The sequence below is a fragment of the Pholcus phalangioides genome, unplaced genomic scaffold, assembly GCF_987345545.1.
Source record: "Pholcus phalangioides strain wild (caught in Gottingen) unplaced genomic scaffold, Ppha-v1.0 ptg000012l_1, whole genome shotgun sequence".
NCBI classification, from domain to species: Eukaryota; Metazoa; Arthropoda; class Arachnida; order Araneae; family Pholcidae; genus Pholcus; species Pholcus phalangioides.
In genome coordinates this window covers 22634335-22648242 of record NW_028301605.1, presented here as the reverse complement: position 1 = coordinate 22648242, position 13908 = coordinate 22634335, and the positions used below count along the sequence as shown (strand labels likewise).

The 13908-nt window shown below is 35.5% G+C and overlaps 1 protein-coding gene across 4 annotated transcripts in view; it reads left to right on the top strand.

Moving 5' to 3' along the window:
- LOC149079873 (neogenin-like) overlaps positions 1–13908 on the top strand; it is a 46661-nt gene that overhangs the window by 28058 nt on the left and 4695 nt on the right. For 2 of the 4 annotated variants that reach the window (XM_089240377.1, XM_089240379.1), the window contains exons 15-25: positions 733–828; positions 2628–2948; positions 3750–3857; positions 5596–5790; positions 6170–6202; positions 7606–7744; positions 7886–8103; positions 9967–10080; positions 12777–12914; positions 13019–13267; positions 13393–13520. In XM_089240377.1, the coding sequence (XP_089096503.1) occupies positions 733–828; positions 2628–2948; positions 3750–3857; positions 5596–5790; positions 6170–6202; positions 7606–7744; positions 7886–8103; positions 9967–10080; positions 12777–12914; positions 13019–13267; positions 13393–13520 (1739 nt within the window). The remainder of the gene's footprint in view (positions 1–732; positions 829–2627; positions 2949–3749; positions 3858–5595; positions 5791–6169; positions 6203–7605; positions 7745–7885; positions 8104–9966; positions 10081–12776; positions 12915–13018; positions 13268–13392; positions 13521–13908) is intronic. The other 2 variants (XM_089240378.1, XM_089240380.1) reach the window with 2 other exon arrangements.

The following is a 13908-nucleotide window of genomic DNA, read 5'->3' as shown; positions in this document are numbered from 1 at the left end:
TATCTGAAAATAATTCAGTTGAATGCCTCAGAAACATTCAAGATAAGGGTGCACAACCTTATGCCAGTGTATGAAATGTAACCAACTAGGGTTACATCGGGCCTGCCAATGGTATTTCTAAAAATTGCATCAATTTGCATAACACAATAAGTCTTGATTAGCTTAATCTTCTTTGTAGCTAGCAAGGGGTATTTGCCTCGCATATCTAGCCCAGTGGCTGAAAAGTTTGTGTATATTTTAGATTTTCCAAAAAAAAAAATAATCAGCTATTCATCTGCAACCTTCCAGGTGAAAAACTGATTTTTTTTCAACTTTTTCTCATCCATGGCATTTATGATCCGATGCCTGTCCCTGGATTTTCTTGAGGCTATCACAACTCCTTAGAGAGGAAAAAAACTGCTCAAGAAACTGCTGTACAAGATATGTAGACATATAGATCGACCTCTTTTCCCTCAAGTTCTCAAAACTATTTATTCAAATACAAGGCCACAATAGGCAAAATGCCCAACAAGATGGCTGAAGAAAAGATGCCCATATCAAATATGGATGTCATATATTTCAAAAATACAGTAACCCAATTAAAAATGTAATCATAAAAACTAAAAAAATATATGCACATGACAAAATATTATATGATGGCCTGCATTGTATTGTCCTGCAACTGTATAGACGATGTGTTGGTGAATAAAATTTATGAATAACTTTGAAAAACCGTGAAATGTTTTTTCATAGATCCATCTGTGGAGTATGTCATAAGCTTACGTGCCTTCAACAAGATAGGAGATGGTCAGCCGATCTATGACACTGTTAAGACTTTGATCGAAACAAGTAAGTTTTGGTTTTTGAATTGTTTCAATGAATTCATTGTTAACAAATACTGGAGAAGTATTTCAATGTCTTTTTTTGCTTGAACCACAAAAATTTCTTGAAGGACTGACAAACATTTACTTCTGAATGAAACCAAATAATTGCTACATTGTATGAATCGATTGATAAAATTGAATTTGCAATATAGGAAACTCATCTTTAATTGTTGTGCTGGGCGCGGTAGCCCGGTCGATAAGATGCTCGCCTAAAGTACCAAAGGATGTTTAGAGGTGTCGCGAGTTCGATACCCAGTTCGTCCTTGTCAGAAAACTTTCCTGACACAGGGGTACAACAAAAAACGGCGACTTGACCGCAGCAAAAATTGCTACCGCAGGGAGTCCCCCATCGTGGGGTTAGCGCACCAGCCCCTCGACGAGTATAAAAAACAAGCCTGCCGTTCGGAATCGGCAATAAATTGTAGGTCCCGGTCTAATTAGCCCTCGTGTGCAGAAAATGACCGTGGTGTGACAAAAATGATCAAATGATTGTTGTGCTTTGTATAACATTACAAAAGTTATTCGGGTTATTTACCCCACACATGATTCATTACTACTAATACTTGACTTCATATGTGCCTTGTGAACATTCTTCTGGGGAATTTCTAACGAATTGCTTATGTACATGCAGGAGTGGCCCTAACATATTTATGTTGCCAGAGTTGTGTTGTTGTTTCATGTTCTTGCTCGTGATGCCCTCTGTCTTCCATATTTTTAAGTGAAGATGGTTAATCACTTCATGTACAAGCTTTTGGCAACGAATTTGGATTATCTATATTTGACGAATCAGCAATAAATTTGGTAACCTCATCCTAACCTAACTGCATGTTAGAAAAAGGAAGGGAAAGGGAGAAAAAAGTATAATAGATGAGATAGATAGTTTTTTTAGTGTCTCTTTTAACCCTTACCCTGCATGTTTTCTTTCACTCTTACAAGCATATAGTAGGAAGATACATTATATGTGTAGGAAAAAAAACCATTAACAGGAGTATAGAAAGAAAGGAGGGAAAGAAAAAGCAACTTCAGGGTTTAGATAGGGTTATTATAAAGCTTTGCGATGTTGAAGAGAGAGGAAAAAATCACAGAGAACTTGTTTGAATTTATTCCACTGTCATTTTGACACAATTTTATGTCTGCGATCGTAAAGGGGTTAATGCTTGAATTTTTATGTTATGTAAATGTCATGTCAGCCTGCTCTCTGCAATGTGAATCTGTGCTTTCTGCATCTGTGAAACATTCTTGACACTCATCGGTTATCAAAAAAAAAAAAATTTGATTGTCCACGTCGACTGAATGATCTGAATAACTTTCTCATCAATGTGATGAATGACAGCAAAGTCCTTGTACTCTTTACTTTGCTTACTGTTGCTTTAATAATGTATTTCGGCACAAGGAAGATGCTTGTCTACGTTACCAAAGGATATATGATATTACGAGTTTTCATACCTGCTTAGTTCTTATCAGGGCCATCTCAATGCATGAGCCCAACCAGAAACGACCTACTGGTGTCACGTGCATTGCAATACTTTCGCGAGTAAGTATGTAAATTAGTATACAAGTATTCCCCGCCGGGTAGAAGTCCCTGCACCAAAACAACAAGCAAATGATCAATAAATAATATATTTTAACTAATAAATTAGTGTCTTCTCATTATGATTCTAGTATTGTATTTTGTATCGGGTCAATGTATATGTTTAGTATAAAAAAAATCTATTTGTGAGATAAAAGCCTACATATTGATAGAAATGTTTTTCCCTCTTGTAGCGCCAGAGCCAGTATCTGCGATGATGCCTCCTGTTGGTTTGAAAGCAATTGTCCTCTCAGCTACCACAGTGGTGTTGTACTGGACAGATTCCACCTTGTCTAGAAATCAGATAGTCTCCGACAATAGATATTACACTATAAGGTACTCGACCCACACCCTCCAGTCAAGTTCCAAGTACAAATATTTCAATTCGACTGATCTGAATTGTATGATTGATGATTTGAAACCAAACGCACAGTATGAGTTTGCTGTGAAAGTTATCAAAGGAAGGAGGGAAAGTATGTGGAGTATGAGCGTCATCAACACCACCCAAGAAGCTGGTAAGTGAATAAAAGTGATCCAAGTTCTTTGTCTATTATTTTGTTACACAACCATTTATGCCAGTGGTTCTCAACCAATGATATGCATACTCCCTGGGATTGTCCATTCAGTGACACAAGAAAAATAATTAGCAATGAGAGAATGAAAAAAAGAGCAAATTAATAAAGAAGTGGAAAACATTTTTGGCATTGTATCGGGGAGAGGATTATGCAACTCCTTTCATATTTCTAGAAATGCACAAGCCCTCAACTTGTTTCAAGAAGTATCCAAGCTTTATGCATATACCATATCTAGAGGTATACATTCCTCCTATGCATCTCTGTGGGTACATAAGTTTCTTATTTATAAGGGTATGCAATCTATAGGGAATACCTAAAGGTGTGTATACATTAGCACGCTAATCTTTGAATGTACACCCCCTCCCACCCTTACAGAAGTTCTAATCTATTCGTGGGTATATAAACTTCCTTTGTGTTCATTGAAAAAACTGATTCCCAGTGATCCAGTGCAAGCATCTCGAAGAATCGTTTACAACCCTGTACAAATACTGAATAACCAACTGTGAATGCTTACATTACATGATCCTATATGCACCTTAAAGCATGAAAGGCTGGAACCACTGGTTTATGCGATTGAAAAAAGCAAAATCAATAAAATTTGCACTCATATACTATACTTGTGTTATATAGCAATGATATGGGGAATTCAAGAGAGCTCAAGTTTAGTTTTTCTTATTGAAACTGTTATAACATTGGTATTTTATTACCATCACAGTATAACATTTGAATGTCATGTTACAGCGCCATCTTCACCACCAAGAGACCTGACCATTGTTCCATCTGAAGATGATGGAAGTGTGGTCAATCTGCATTGGCAACCACCGAAGCAGCCCAATGGCCAAATAACAGGTGATATTTCGATTATTTAATAATACTTCAAGTCAACATAATAATAATAGTTTAAGGTACAGTCATACCTCAGGTTGAAAGTGATTACACTCAAATTTTGTGTGAGTTATGAGCAAAAAATGTTTGCTGAAAATGCTTAAACTTTTAAGCAATTATTTGATTTGCAGGCTTAAAACATGTAAGAAAAACATTACTCACTCCACACACAAAAGTTGTCAACAAGTTTATAGGGTAGAGCTCAACAGCAGAACCGAATTGGTGAGCTACTTGACTTTTTCGTGACTCTAACGTAGATCACAGGAAAACTTAACTCATAAAAAATTTAACTCGTAGCTGAAAATACCACTGTATATTATAATATACAGATGCGCTGACATGAAAAGAAACATTGAGGGACTGAAAGTTGCCAGTCGAAACTTTTGATTTTACGAACTACTTATTAAGTCTGTATGGTTTATAAAAACAAGAGTCGACAATAATTTCAAAGACAACAATTTTTAATACGAGTTTCAAAGATAGACAACATCAATTCAAAAAGATAATGCACATCTTAGACCAAGGGTGTTTAACCTTTAAGAGGGTGCGGGCCACTTCAGTGATTAGAAAATGTGTTGCAGGCCACTTGAATGATCTGTGAATGTTTTGTAGGACACTTGAGTGTCTGAAAATGAGTGTGGGCCACTTGAGTGATCTGAAACTGTGCCATGTGTCACAATAGCAGTTTAGAACTGTTCCATGTGTCACTATAACATTTTGGAACTGTGTTCCATGTGTCATTTAAGTGTTCTGTAACTGTGTTCCGTGTGTCACTTAGTGTTCTGGAACTGTGCTCTGTGTCACATTAGGCATATATGAATGTGCCACAGTAGTGTGTAAAAAATACCTCTGGGTCACTTAAATGATCTGTAAATGTACTACTTGCCACTTAAGCGTTCTAGAACTGTGTTGCAGGTCACTTAAGTGATCAGTAAATGTGCCGCAGGCCACTAGAGTGATGTGGGAATATGTCCCCGGCCACTCAAGTGATGGGAAACCGTACGTCACTTAGTTGACTGGAAATGTGCCATTTAGTTTATATTTTTACGAAATTAGGTTCGAGGTCACAGGCCATATTACATGACTCCAGTGGCCACATTTGACCTTTGAGATATGTGTTGAGCATGTGTGCCTTAGGCTAGTGATAGGTAAAATACGGCCCTGGGCCAGATGTAACCTACATAGAGGTTCTATCCAGTCCGTCACAGATTTCAAAATAATGGTATAGAAATTTTCAATTCAATGTTTCAAAAAAACTCTGTTGGGGGGAGGGGAGGTTTCATTTTTTGCGTATGCAAAACATAGCTGAGAATTTGAATAGAAATTGATTTTAAAATTTTTACATGTGAAAAAAAAATGAAATAATAAATATGCATAAAATTACTGAAATATACTCATTTATTTTTGCAGTTTAAGAGATGAATCATTGTGTCTCATTTGTAATGAAACCGAGGCAGTCTATAAAGAATACAACATATCCCACCATGTAATTGGAAAGCATAAAAATTCCAATTATGAATCAGTGTCAGAATATGACAGATAGGGCCCACCAAATTTTTTTCATTTTGTTTTTTGGCCCGCTCCTGCAAAAAAGTTTGCCCATCACTGCCTTAGACAATCATAAATGCATTAGAAAACATACATGCACACAATATTATCATTTGTATACATTTTTTAATTGTTTTCCCCCCCCCCCTTCAAGGATATGTCATATTTTACACCACGGACAACACCCAGAAAGATAGAGATTGGGTCGTCGAAGGAGTTGTTGGCGATAAAATGACAACTGTTTTGAAAGGCTTGACTTTGGATACTACATATTTTTTCAAAATCCAAGCACGAAATGGTAAAGGATATGGTCCTCTTTCTTCAGAGATCAGCTTCCACACCTCAGCAGGTATTTGAACTGAAATCTTAAAAAATAAATAAAAGTGTGTTTCAACATTTTGAGTTATTTTAAGTGCCTTGATTTGTTTTGATTATAGTGTGATTATCTAGTGATTACGGGGAAAAATATGGTGTGTGTGTGTCATTTTTTTAGTTGTTTTTTTTATGTGCTTTGATTCGTTTTGATTATGGTTTGACGGTATTCAATGATGTCTTCAATGGAGACTGATTTTATAATCTTATATGCAGACAGTTTGATATTTATTTTCTAAATTTTACGCATGTTGAATACTTTTTGGTGTTTCTCATGAAAGATTAGCATGTGTTTTTGTTTTGTGTTCATGCATGTATGATCGTTTTTTTTAATGTCTTTGTTTTGCATGTAACAGGGGTTGCATTTTTGCAAGGAAGTGCGCAGCATGGTATGTAAAACGAAATATTTTTTTCTTTTAAAATTGTTTCCCTTTTTGTGAATTTTTATCTTTTGAGCAAACCCCACTGACGACATCATATAATGGTGGTCAGCTGAAGGTGGTTTTCTGTTGGGTTTTTTTTCAATCTCACAATATGTGAATTTGAGCCAACCTCCCATTTAAAAAAGGTCTGTCCATACAGCGCTATCAGGCTTACAAAAGGCAAAATAGCCTGCCAAGTTGCTTCCAAATTCAATAGACAGGTGGCAGCACTTTATAACAGGAATTTCTTACAGAAAAAAACTTACTGGTATTTATGCAACTCACACAGCATATTTCAACATGCACAAATTCATTAGAAGATCCTCTGAGAAATGTTTACAAAGTGCATGTGCGGTTCCGTAGTAATTGTGCTGTGGACTTTCTCTCTGCAAGTCGGAGACTGTCAAAGTCATGTTGTATGAAAAATTCAGAAATCAATAATGCATTAATTGTGTGCATTTTTGAAAATACCTAAAATTCGGTGATTGTGGGTGATGATGATTCACCTCCAAACCAACTGGATTCCATCTGCATTCCCTACAGGTTGTGCTGCTGCTGGTCATCATGTTTATTCAGCCAAAATATATAACACCATTTGAATGATTGTTGAGTAACTCAGTATAAGAGATTGAATTAGGAATTAGAAAAGCGAAAAGTAATTTATTACTTTTTGGAATACGATAAACATATTGGGATAAAGCGAGAAACTATTCATACTATTACTACATATTATGAGACAACCGTAATCTTTTATGGGACTAAATTTACATTTTATCATAATTATTGGCAAAGCTGTGGCAAGGATGGGGACTTGAGGGTCTGCCGCCTCCTTCCCCCCCCCCCCCTGAAATTTGAGAAAATTGCCAAAATGGGAGAAAGATGGCCAAATCTATTGTTGTATCACTTTGGTTCCCCCCCCCCCCCCCCCCGAAATGAAAGCAGTCCTCCTTCAATAAAATTTCTGGCTACGGGCCTGATTATTGGTTTTACATTGCCCTTATTGGGTTGCTGTATTTTTTTTATATAGTTTAGATATACAAGTACATTCAGCATACATATTTTTTATGGGCATCTTTTTCCAGCCACCTGGTTGAGCATTTTGTCTGTTGTGGCCTTTGTATTTGTATTCAGTAAATCCATGAGAGTTTGTGTAAGGTTGCTAAGGTTTGTTTCAGATGTGTTTCTGAACAAAATACACAGAAGTTAAGATTATAAGGAATCTGTATACACCTTTTCCTAAGGAGACTATTACATAGCTAAGGTGTCCTTGGTACCACCTGTGATATACCAAGAGGCTCGATCCTTATGTAAAAAAAACTTTTTTTATGAATTATTTTCTAAATAATAAATCATTGCTTGTGCTTTTCCAGAATCTAAAGGATTAGCAAGCAGCATGCTTTACATAATTATCGCTTGTGTCTGTGGAGGAACGTTCATCATCATCATTGTCGTAACTGTTGTGGTTTGCAAGCGCCGGCATCGATTCCTGAGTCCAAACAGAAACAAATGGTGAATCTTTAGAAATGTTTGAAAACATTGAAACTATTTTCATTTTTTCATGAAACAACATAAAAACTTATTTTTTGTAGTTTGTATTTTTCAAATTTGCATCTAAACATTTCTTACAATTTTTTATGTTTTTGTTGTCAGTTACAAGAAAGGAACATTAGCAAAAGGCAAAACAATGGGTAAAGAGATAGTTCCACCCGATCTGTGGATCCACCACGACCAGATGGAGCTGAAATCAATGGAAAAGGGTAGCTGTGCAGAAAACAACATGACAGTCACGCCCATACAACGAAATTCCCAAGAACTCGGAGAGGAACCATTGCTAAGTGCTTTAGAAAAAAAGAAAAGTGCCTATTTAGGTTAATAGTTTTATTTTGATTATTCCCCAGTCATATAGTTTTCAATTCAATGAAACCCTAATTGCACATGCTATTATATGTTTCAAAGGAATTTCGACACAATCACAAGTTTTGCAGCATATTACACCAAGTTGTACAGTTTTATGATCTATTTCTAATGATATTCCACTGTGCTATTTTATTATTTATGTCAGTGGTTTAAACTTATATGCTTCAAATACACCTCCAAATGTGTATGTGACTAGGGTGCCCCTCTTTTATATTGTTTAATAATTAATATTTTTCATACAGTCAACACTCGTTTCACAAACACATGGAGGTAAAAAACTAGTTTATAAAATCGAAAGTTTGTAAATGAAAAAGGCATTTAAAAGATAGTATATTGTTTAGGACCAAAGATTAGTTCATAAAAATGTGCAGTTCGTAAATTGGAGGTTCATAAAATTGAGCGTCAACTGTATATGCATGTACTCTGATCGTTCTGCCAGAACATTTTTTCACATACCCCTGAAGAACCCATCGCCTACCGATAAGGGTATGCACACCACAGGTTGGAAAACACTGATTTATGTTATTATTGCATCAAATTTTTTTCCCCATTCTTTCATCATAATATCCTTTGGTGATGCCAGCTGTCTAACTGTATTATGTCTTCTCAGCCAATGTTAAAGGGTGCTTGAGTTGTGGAGCAAATCATTGTCATCGTTGAAATTTTTCATTTCCATCTGCTGATCACAACTTTGCAACTATATCTCTTGTAACATAAATTACATTCAACCGATTAAAATATTATTATTTATCAAAACATTTTTCAGTGAAATCTCGATGTGACGATACTCCATGGATCAAGAAAAAAAATTGGTGTACAGGGATTATCATTTTATCGGGAGGCAGCAGTTTAACATTAGACTATAGGCATTCCCAACAAGACTGAAAAATATATCATTGTAGAGAAATTTATCATTATATCGAGTATCCTTGTAGCACGGTTTCATTGTAATGCGATACAGCTATACTTCAAATACAGGATTGAAAAGGAACAGTTCTGAGACAATTTCCCAAAATCCTCACAACTGAAATAGATATTTATTTATACAATATTGTAGGCAGAGGCTGTACAATATATAATTTACTGTATTAAGTTTTTTTTTTTGTTCTTAATTTATGTTTTGTTGGTGCAGTTGAACCTCTTTAAGTGGATATCATTGGATGTGTGTGTATAAATATAATATATATATAACAATATCCACTCGCAGAGTTATATGTCTTATAACATGCCTGTGACATAGCCCACTTGATTCTATGAATATCAGATGATTGCCCTTTTTTTTTTCTTTTTTTTTTTTTTGGTGCAATAACATGTTATAGCATTAAATAAACCCATTTAAGTTTCCTGCAACAGTATGAATCAGTAATTTATTCTCAAGAACTCTTCATAAGTAATAATGATAGTGGTAGGGGGAAGTGGCACTCGCAACACCTCATAGCGTCATAAGCAAAATATTGTAAAATTTCTAACATAAATTTGTTCACTGTGTGTTGTGCAAACAGTTGGACAAAAAACTAAACAACAAAAAAGTTCTGTTTCCAATTAGTGAGTGTTATTTAGGACATGTTTTTTGAGATTTCAAACTGAAAAATGAGCATTTTTATCCACTAAAACACTGTTCCAATTTGTTAATGTATGCTAAGGGAAACAGGACTATAGAAGAAAGTCATCCACTCGACTGCCTAATCTTATATATTATCAACTTACAGCGGTTCAACTGTAATTATTTCGTTCAATTTTTATTTTTTGCATGCAGTTTATTATTGTTTATTTCTCTTTCTTTGTTTTGTTTTTCGATTTTTGAATGTGAGCAGATTCTCTGAATGAAGATAACGCTGCAAACACTGAGAAATGCATGGTCAAATGTCAGATACGTGCTACTCCTTTAAAAATTCCCCTGGACGTCCAGAAGCCATTAATAAACAATTGTAAGTAGGATCCAGTGTACAAGTTGAGCATTGTTGTAACGATTCAGTAAGATGTGTATATTTTCGAATTGATGAATGTGTTGATTCTTTGAGCCGAATTACTTTGGCAGTGATTGTACTTCACATATGATTCTATTACAATCATATGTGAAGTACAGAATTATTAGAGTATGAATGCAACCGTACTTTGATACTTGGCAGTTTCAGAACTTTTTGTATTTTGACGGGGCGGGGAAAATTTTGACACTTGTGCAATGCATGCTTAGAACTTGTCATCTCATTTTGTTTAAAAAAAAACAATTAGCCTCTTTGAGAACTTTGTAAGTTATGGGCAATGCTTCTGCTCAGTCCTTATCAGATGGTTTGATAATTGTCATGAATTCTGGAGTAAATAACAAACGAGTGCTGGAGGTGCCAACTTTCCTTATTTCACAACATTTGCAGAGTTTCCAGCTTATGAATTTATATTGCATGTTTTAAATTATTGCCATCAACATAAAAAGAATGAAAAAAATTAAGTTCACGATCTTTCACTGCCACTATTTCTTTTCTTTAGACAGCATCTTGCGACTTAACACTACTTGAACTCTAGGCCTGATACCCTGTAGTATAAATGTAAGCATAAATAAATAGTAGCATGACCTTAAATTACAGAAAATCTGAATCCATATACCCCAAAAAAAAAATATGTGGGTGGAGGGGGGCATTCCTAATTGTGGTCAAAATTCCAAATTTATAATTATTGCAGATGGGCATGAAATTGAAGGCTTATGCAGATCTCATTGGATTAGAATGATTTCATGGGGGGAACAAAAAAATCACATGACAAATACGTCCAGTAATTATCTCAAATTTAAGGAAGCACCAGTGGAAAAAATGAAATATTGCTTTATAATATTCAGACAGCAAATGGTAACAGAAAATACAGAAACATACTATAAAATATGGTCCATATGGTCACCTTACATGCATGTTTATTCTAATATTGGTTCTTATTATGCCCATAAAAAAATTTACTCACACAAAATTATGTTTGCCAGAAAGGAAATTGCAGGATTTCAACCTTCTGTAGGTTGGCAGGTCTGCAAGTACTGAGGTACTTATTGTACCACAAAAATGTATTATCAAGATTCATTCATATCTTTTTTTCAAAAAAACATTTATTCTCTTTCACTTATACAAGGAAAGGGAAAAAATATATCCACAACGCATGTTACAGACTGAAGTAATTTTTGATACACTGAGTTACATATGAGTTGACAAGGGGTAACTTGGTTACCCGTACTGACAACATACAATGAAGCTAAAACTAAAAGTCACTAGTGAAATTAGCATTGCTATGTTAAAAGGGCAAGGGAAAAAAAATGTTTGTAATAAATATTATAAATAAATGATGTAATGCACCAGTGTGTTTTTCCCCGCAAAGTATTCATGAATTGCATAAGTGGTGCCAGTGCTTCTGATTTACCTGGAAGCCTTAAAAAGAAATTTTAGCCTTATTAATTTGGTTTCCAGTTGGAAACCAAATTCTTCAGATTTTTCTTATCATTATAGAAAAGTCCCTGAAAATCCTGAAATTATGCTTCACATAAATAAATAATTCCTAAAGAAAATCCCCAGTCCCTGCAATCCTAGGCTAGCCATATTTCCTCAACAAAACTACAGGGAATTTAATTTCAGAAAACTAGAATTTGTCGATTGTTGCTAAATATGATGCCAAAAATGAGCAAGGTCGCTAATTATTGTTAAAATCTACAATAGCTGGATAGAAATGTTATTTCAAATCACTGGATTAACTCTTTAATGCCCAGATAGAAAACCTGGGAGGGTCGTGAAAATACCAAGTTTTTTGTGTTCGAAGTGGACTCGTCCAAATTTCGGCCACTTTCCCTCTCTCCATGAGTTTCTATTCATGCCACCCTTTGCATTGACGTTCACCCCTTCATTTCAATGGATTTTCGGGAGATAATTTATCTACTGAAAACACCCCTTTCCTCACAGTATTATCTCTTTGTAAAATGCATTGAGTACCCTTAGTTCATTCTCAAGGAACATTCTAGTACATCAGCTTTTAAAATCCCATTGATAGGGCGTTGCAGTTGTCTATCCCGTCCCGCCTCTGACAAGAGCTTTCATCTTCTTCCCCGTCTGTGACAAAAGCCCACTAAAACATACCCATACCCCCTAGCTGGGCCGACTTGAGGCGGTTATGGGCATTAACCTACTCGGCGGACTACGGGCGATCTGGGCATTATAGAGTTAAAATGAATTCTACAAAAAAAAAAACATTCGGCATGAGAAATATGATACAAATATTCATAATTATCATAATATAATTTTAATCTTTGGTTTCAGTGAAGAATAGAAATTTGATTGCGTTTCATTGGAAATATGGGGAAAAACAGGGCATCCTATAAAAATAGTCGGGACACCCATAATTAGAGAAAATTTTGGAATGTCCCATGAAAATAGGATATATGGTCAGGTTATGCAGTCCCTCAAAAAATCCCTATTTTTACCTTTCATTTGTGTGATTCCCCCCCCCCCCCATAAAATATTTTGTCATGTGACAAACTGCAGATTTGTCAAGTCCGAGAATTGGCATCTATGGAATTGCAGGAAACTGAATATACTTGTATATATTTTCTTCTCGCTGGGTTTAGAGTGATTCATAATGTTGTTTTCTATCCTTCAAGCTTGTGCAGCTTCTGTGCCTAGTGGAATTGCTGAGCAAATCTGTGATACAGCAACCAGTACGCTGACTCGACCCATGTATCCAAGAACTCAATACAATATTCCCCGCAACCAGAATAACTCTGATCTTGGTCCTACAGGTAACATTTAACTACCCACTTCATGTTAGAGTTATTGGAAATGAAATGAATTTTTTGTGAAATTTTACTTCATGGATTTGTGCAATTTTTTTTTTTCTTTGTAGGGTCTGTGACAGATTTGAATGTCCTTGCCCCTGTGAATACTCATTTAGCCTGTGCATCTTACCAGTCATCTAGCAGCAGTGCTGGGTTGGAAAACCCTGGAAATTTCATGCCTTCAAACACTGCTCAGTGCACAATCGAGCGATCAGGAACGTTAACAAAGAGACCACCCGGTCATCCATTACGTAGCTTCAGCGTTCCTGCACCGCCACCTCAAAGTGCTCCTTCAACACCGCAACCTAAGCATTATGGTTGGGCTCTTTTACTTATAGCATGCATTGTAGAGTGTATATGGATTTTAAAAACCTGTTTATATATATATTTGGTGCGATACTAGTTATATTCTGAATATGGAATTGTTTTTTTTCTTCTGCAGATAGTAGTTTGGCAAAACATTCAGTGCCCCATTCTTCGGGAGCCCAGCAACCATCATTGATGCATCACCACCACCATCATCTCCAAGAAGAAGAGCCATCTACATTATCAATGACTGCCCAGATTCACGTGAGTAATCTATTACCGATTAATTACTTCAAAATGCAATTAAAATAAATCATTTATTCAATTTTGTATTCTGCATTCTATCAAATTATATTTTCTTTCTGTATATATTGTCATACCTCCCGCATAACGAACTTTGCTTTCACAAATTCCTAGTATATTAAAAAAATGTTAAAACCCTGTGCATATATTTGAGCTAATCCTAACCCCAATATAATGATTTTTCTCAATTTAAGGGGTAAAAATATAAGTTTTATCTCATTTGTTTAATTGGGATTAGACTGTGAAATTTGGCTGCAATGGCAACAGTCATAACTACACTTTGCGTATGATACCGGTAAATGCTGGTTCTATTCAAAGTGTTTCTAGTCGATTTCTGTAGCATAGGCGA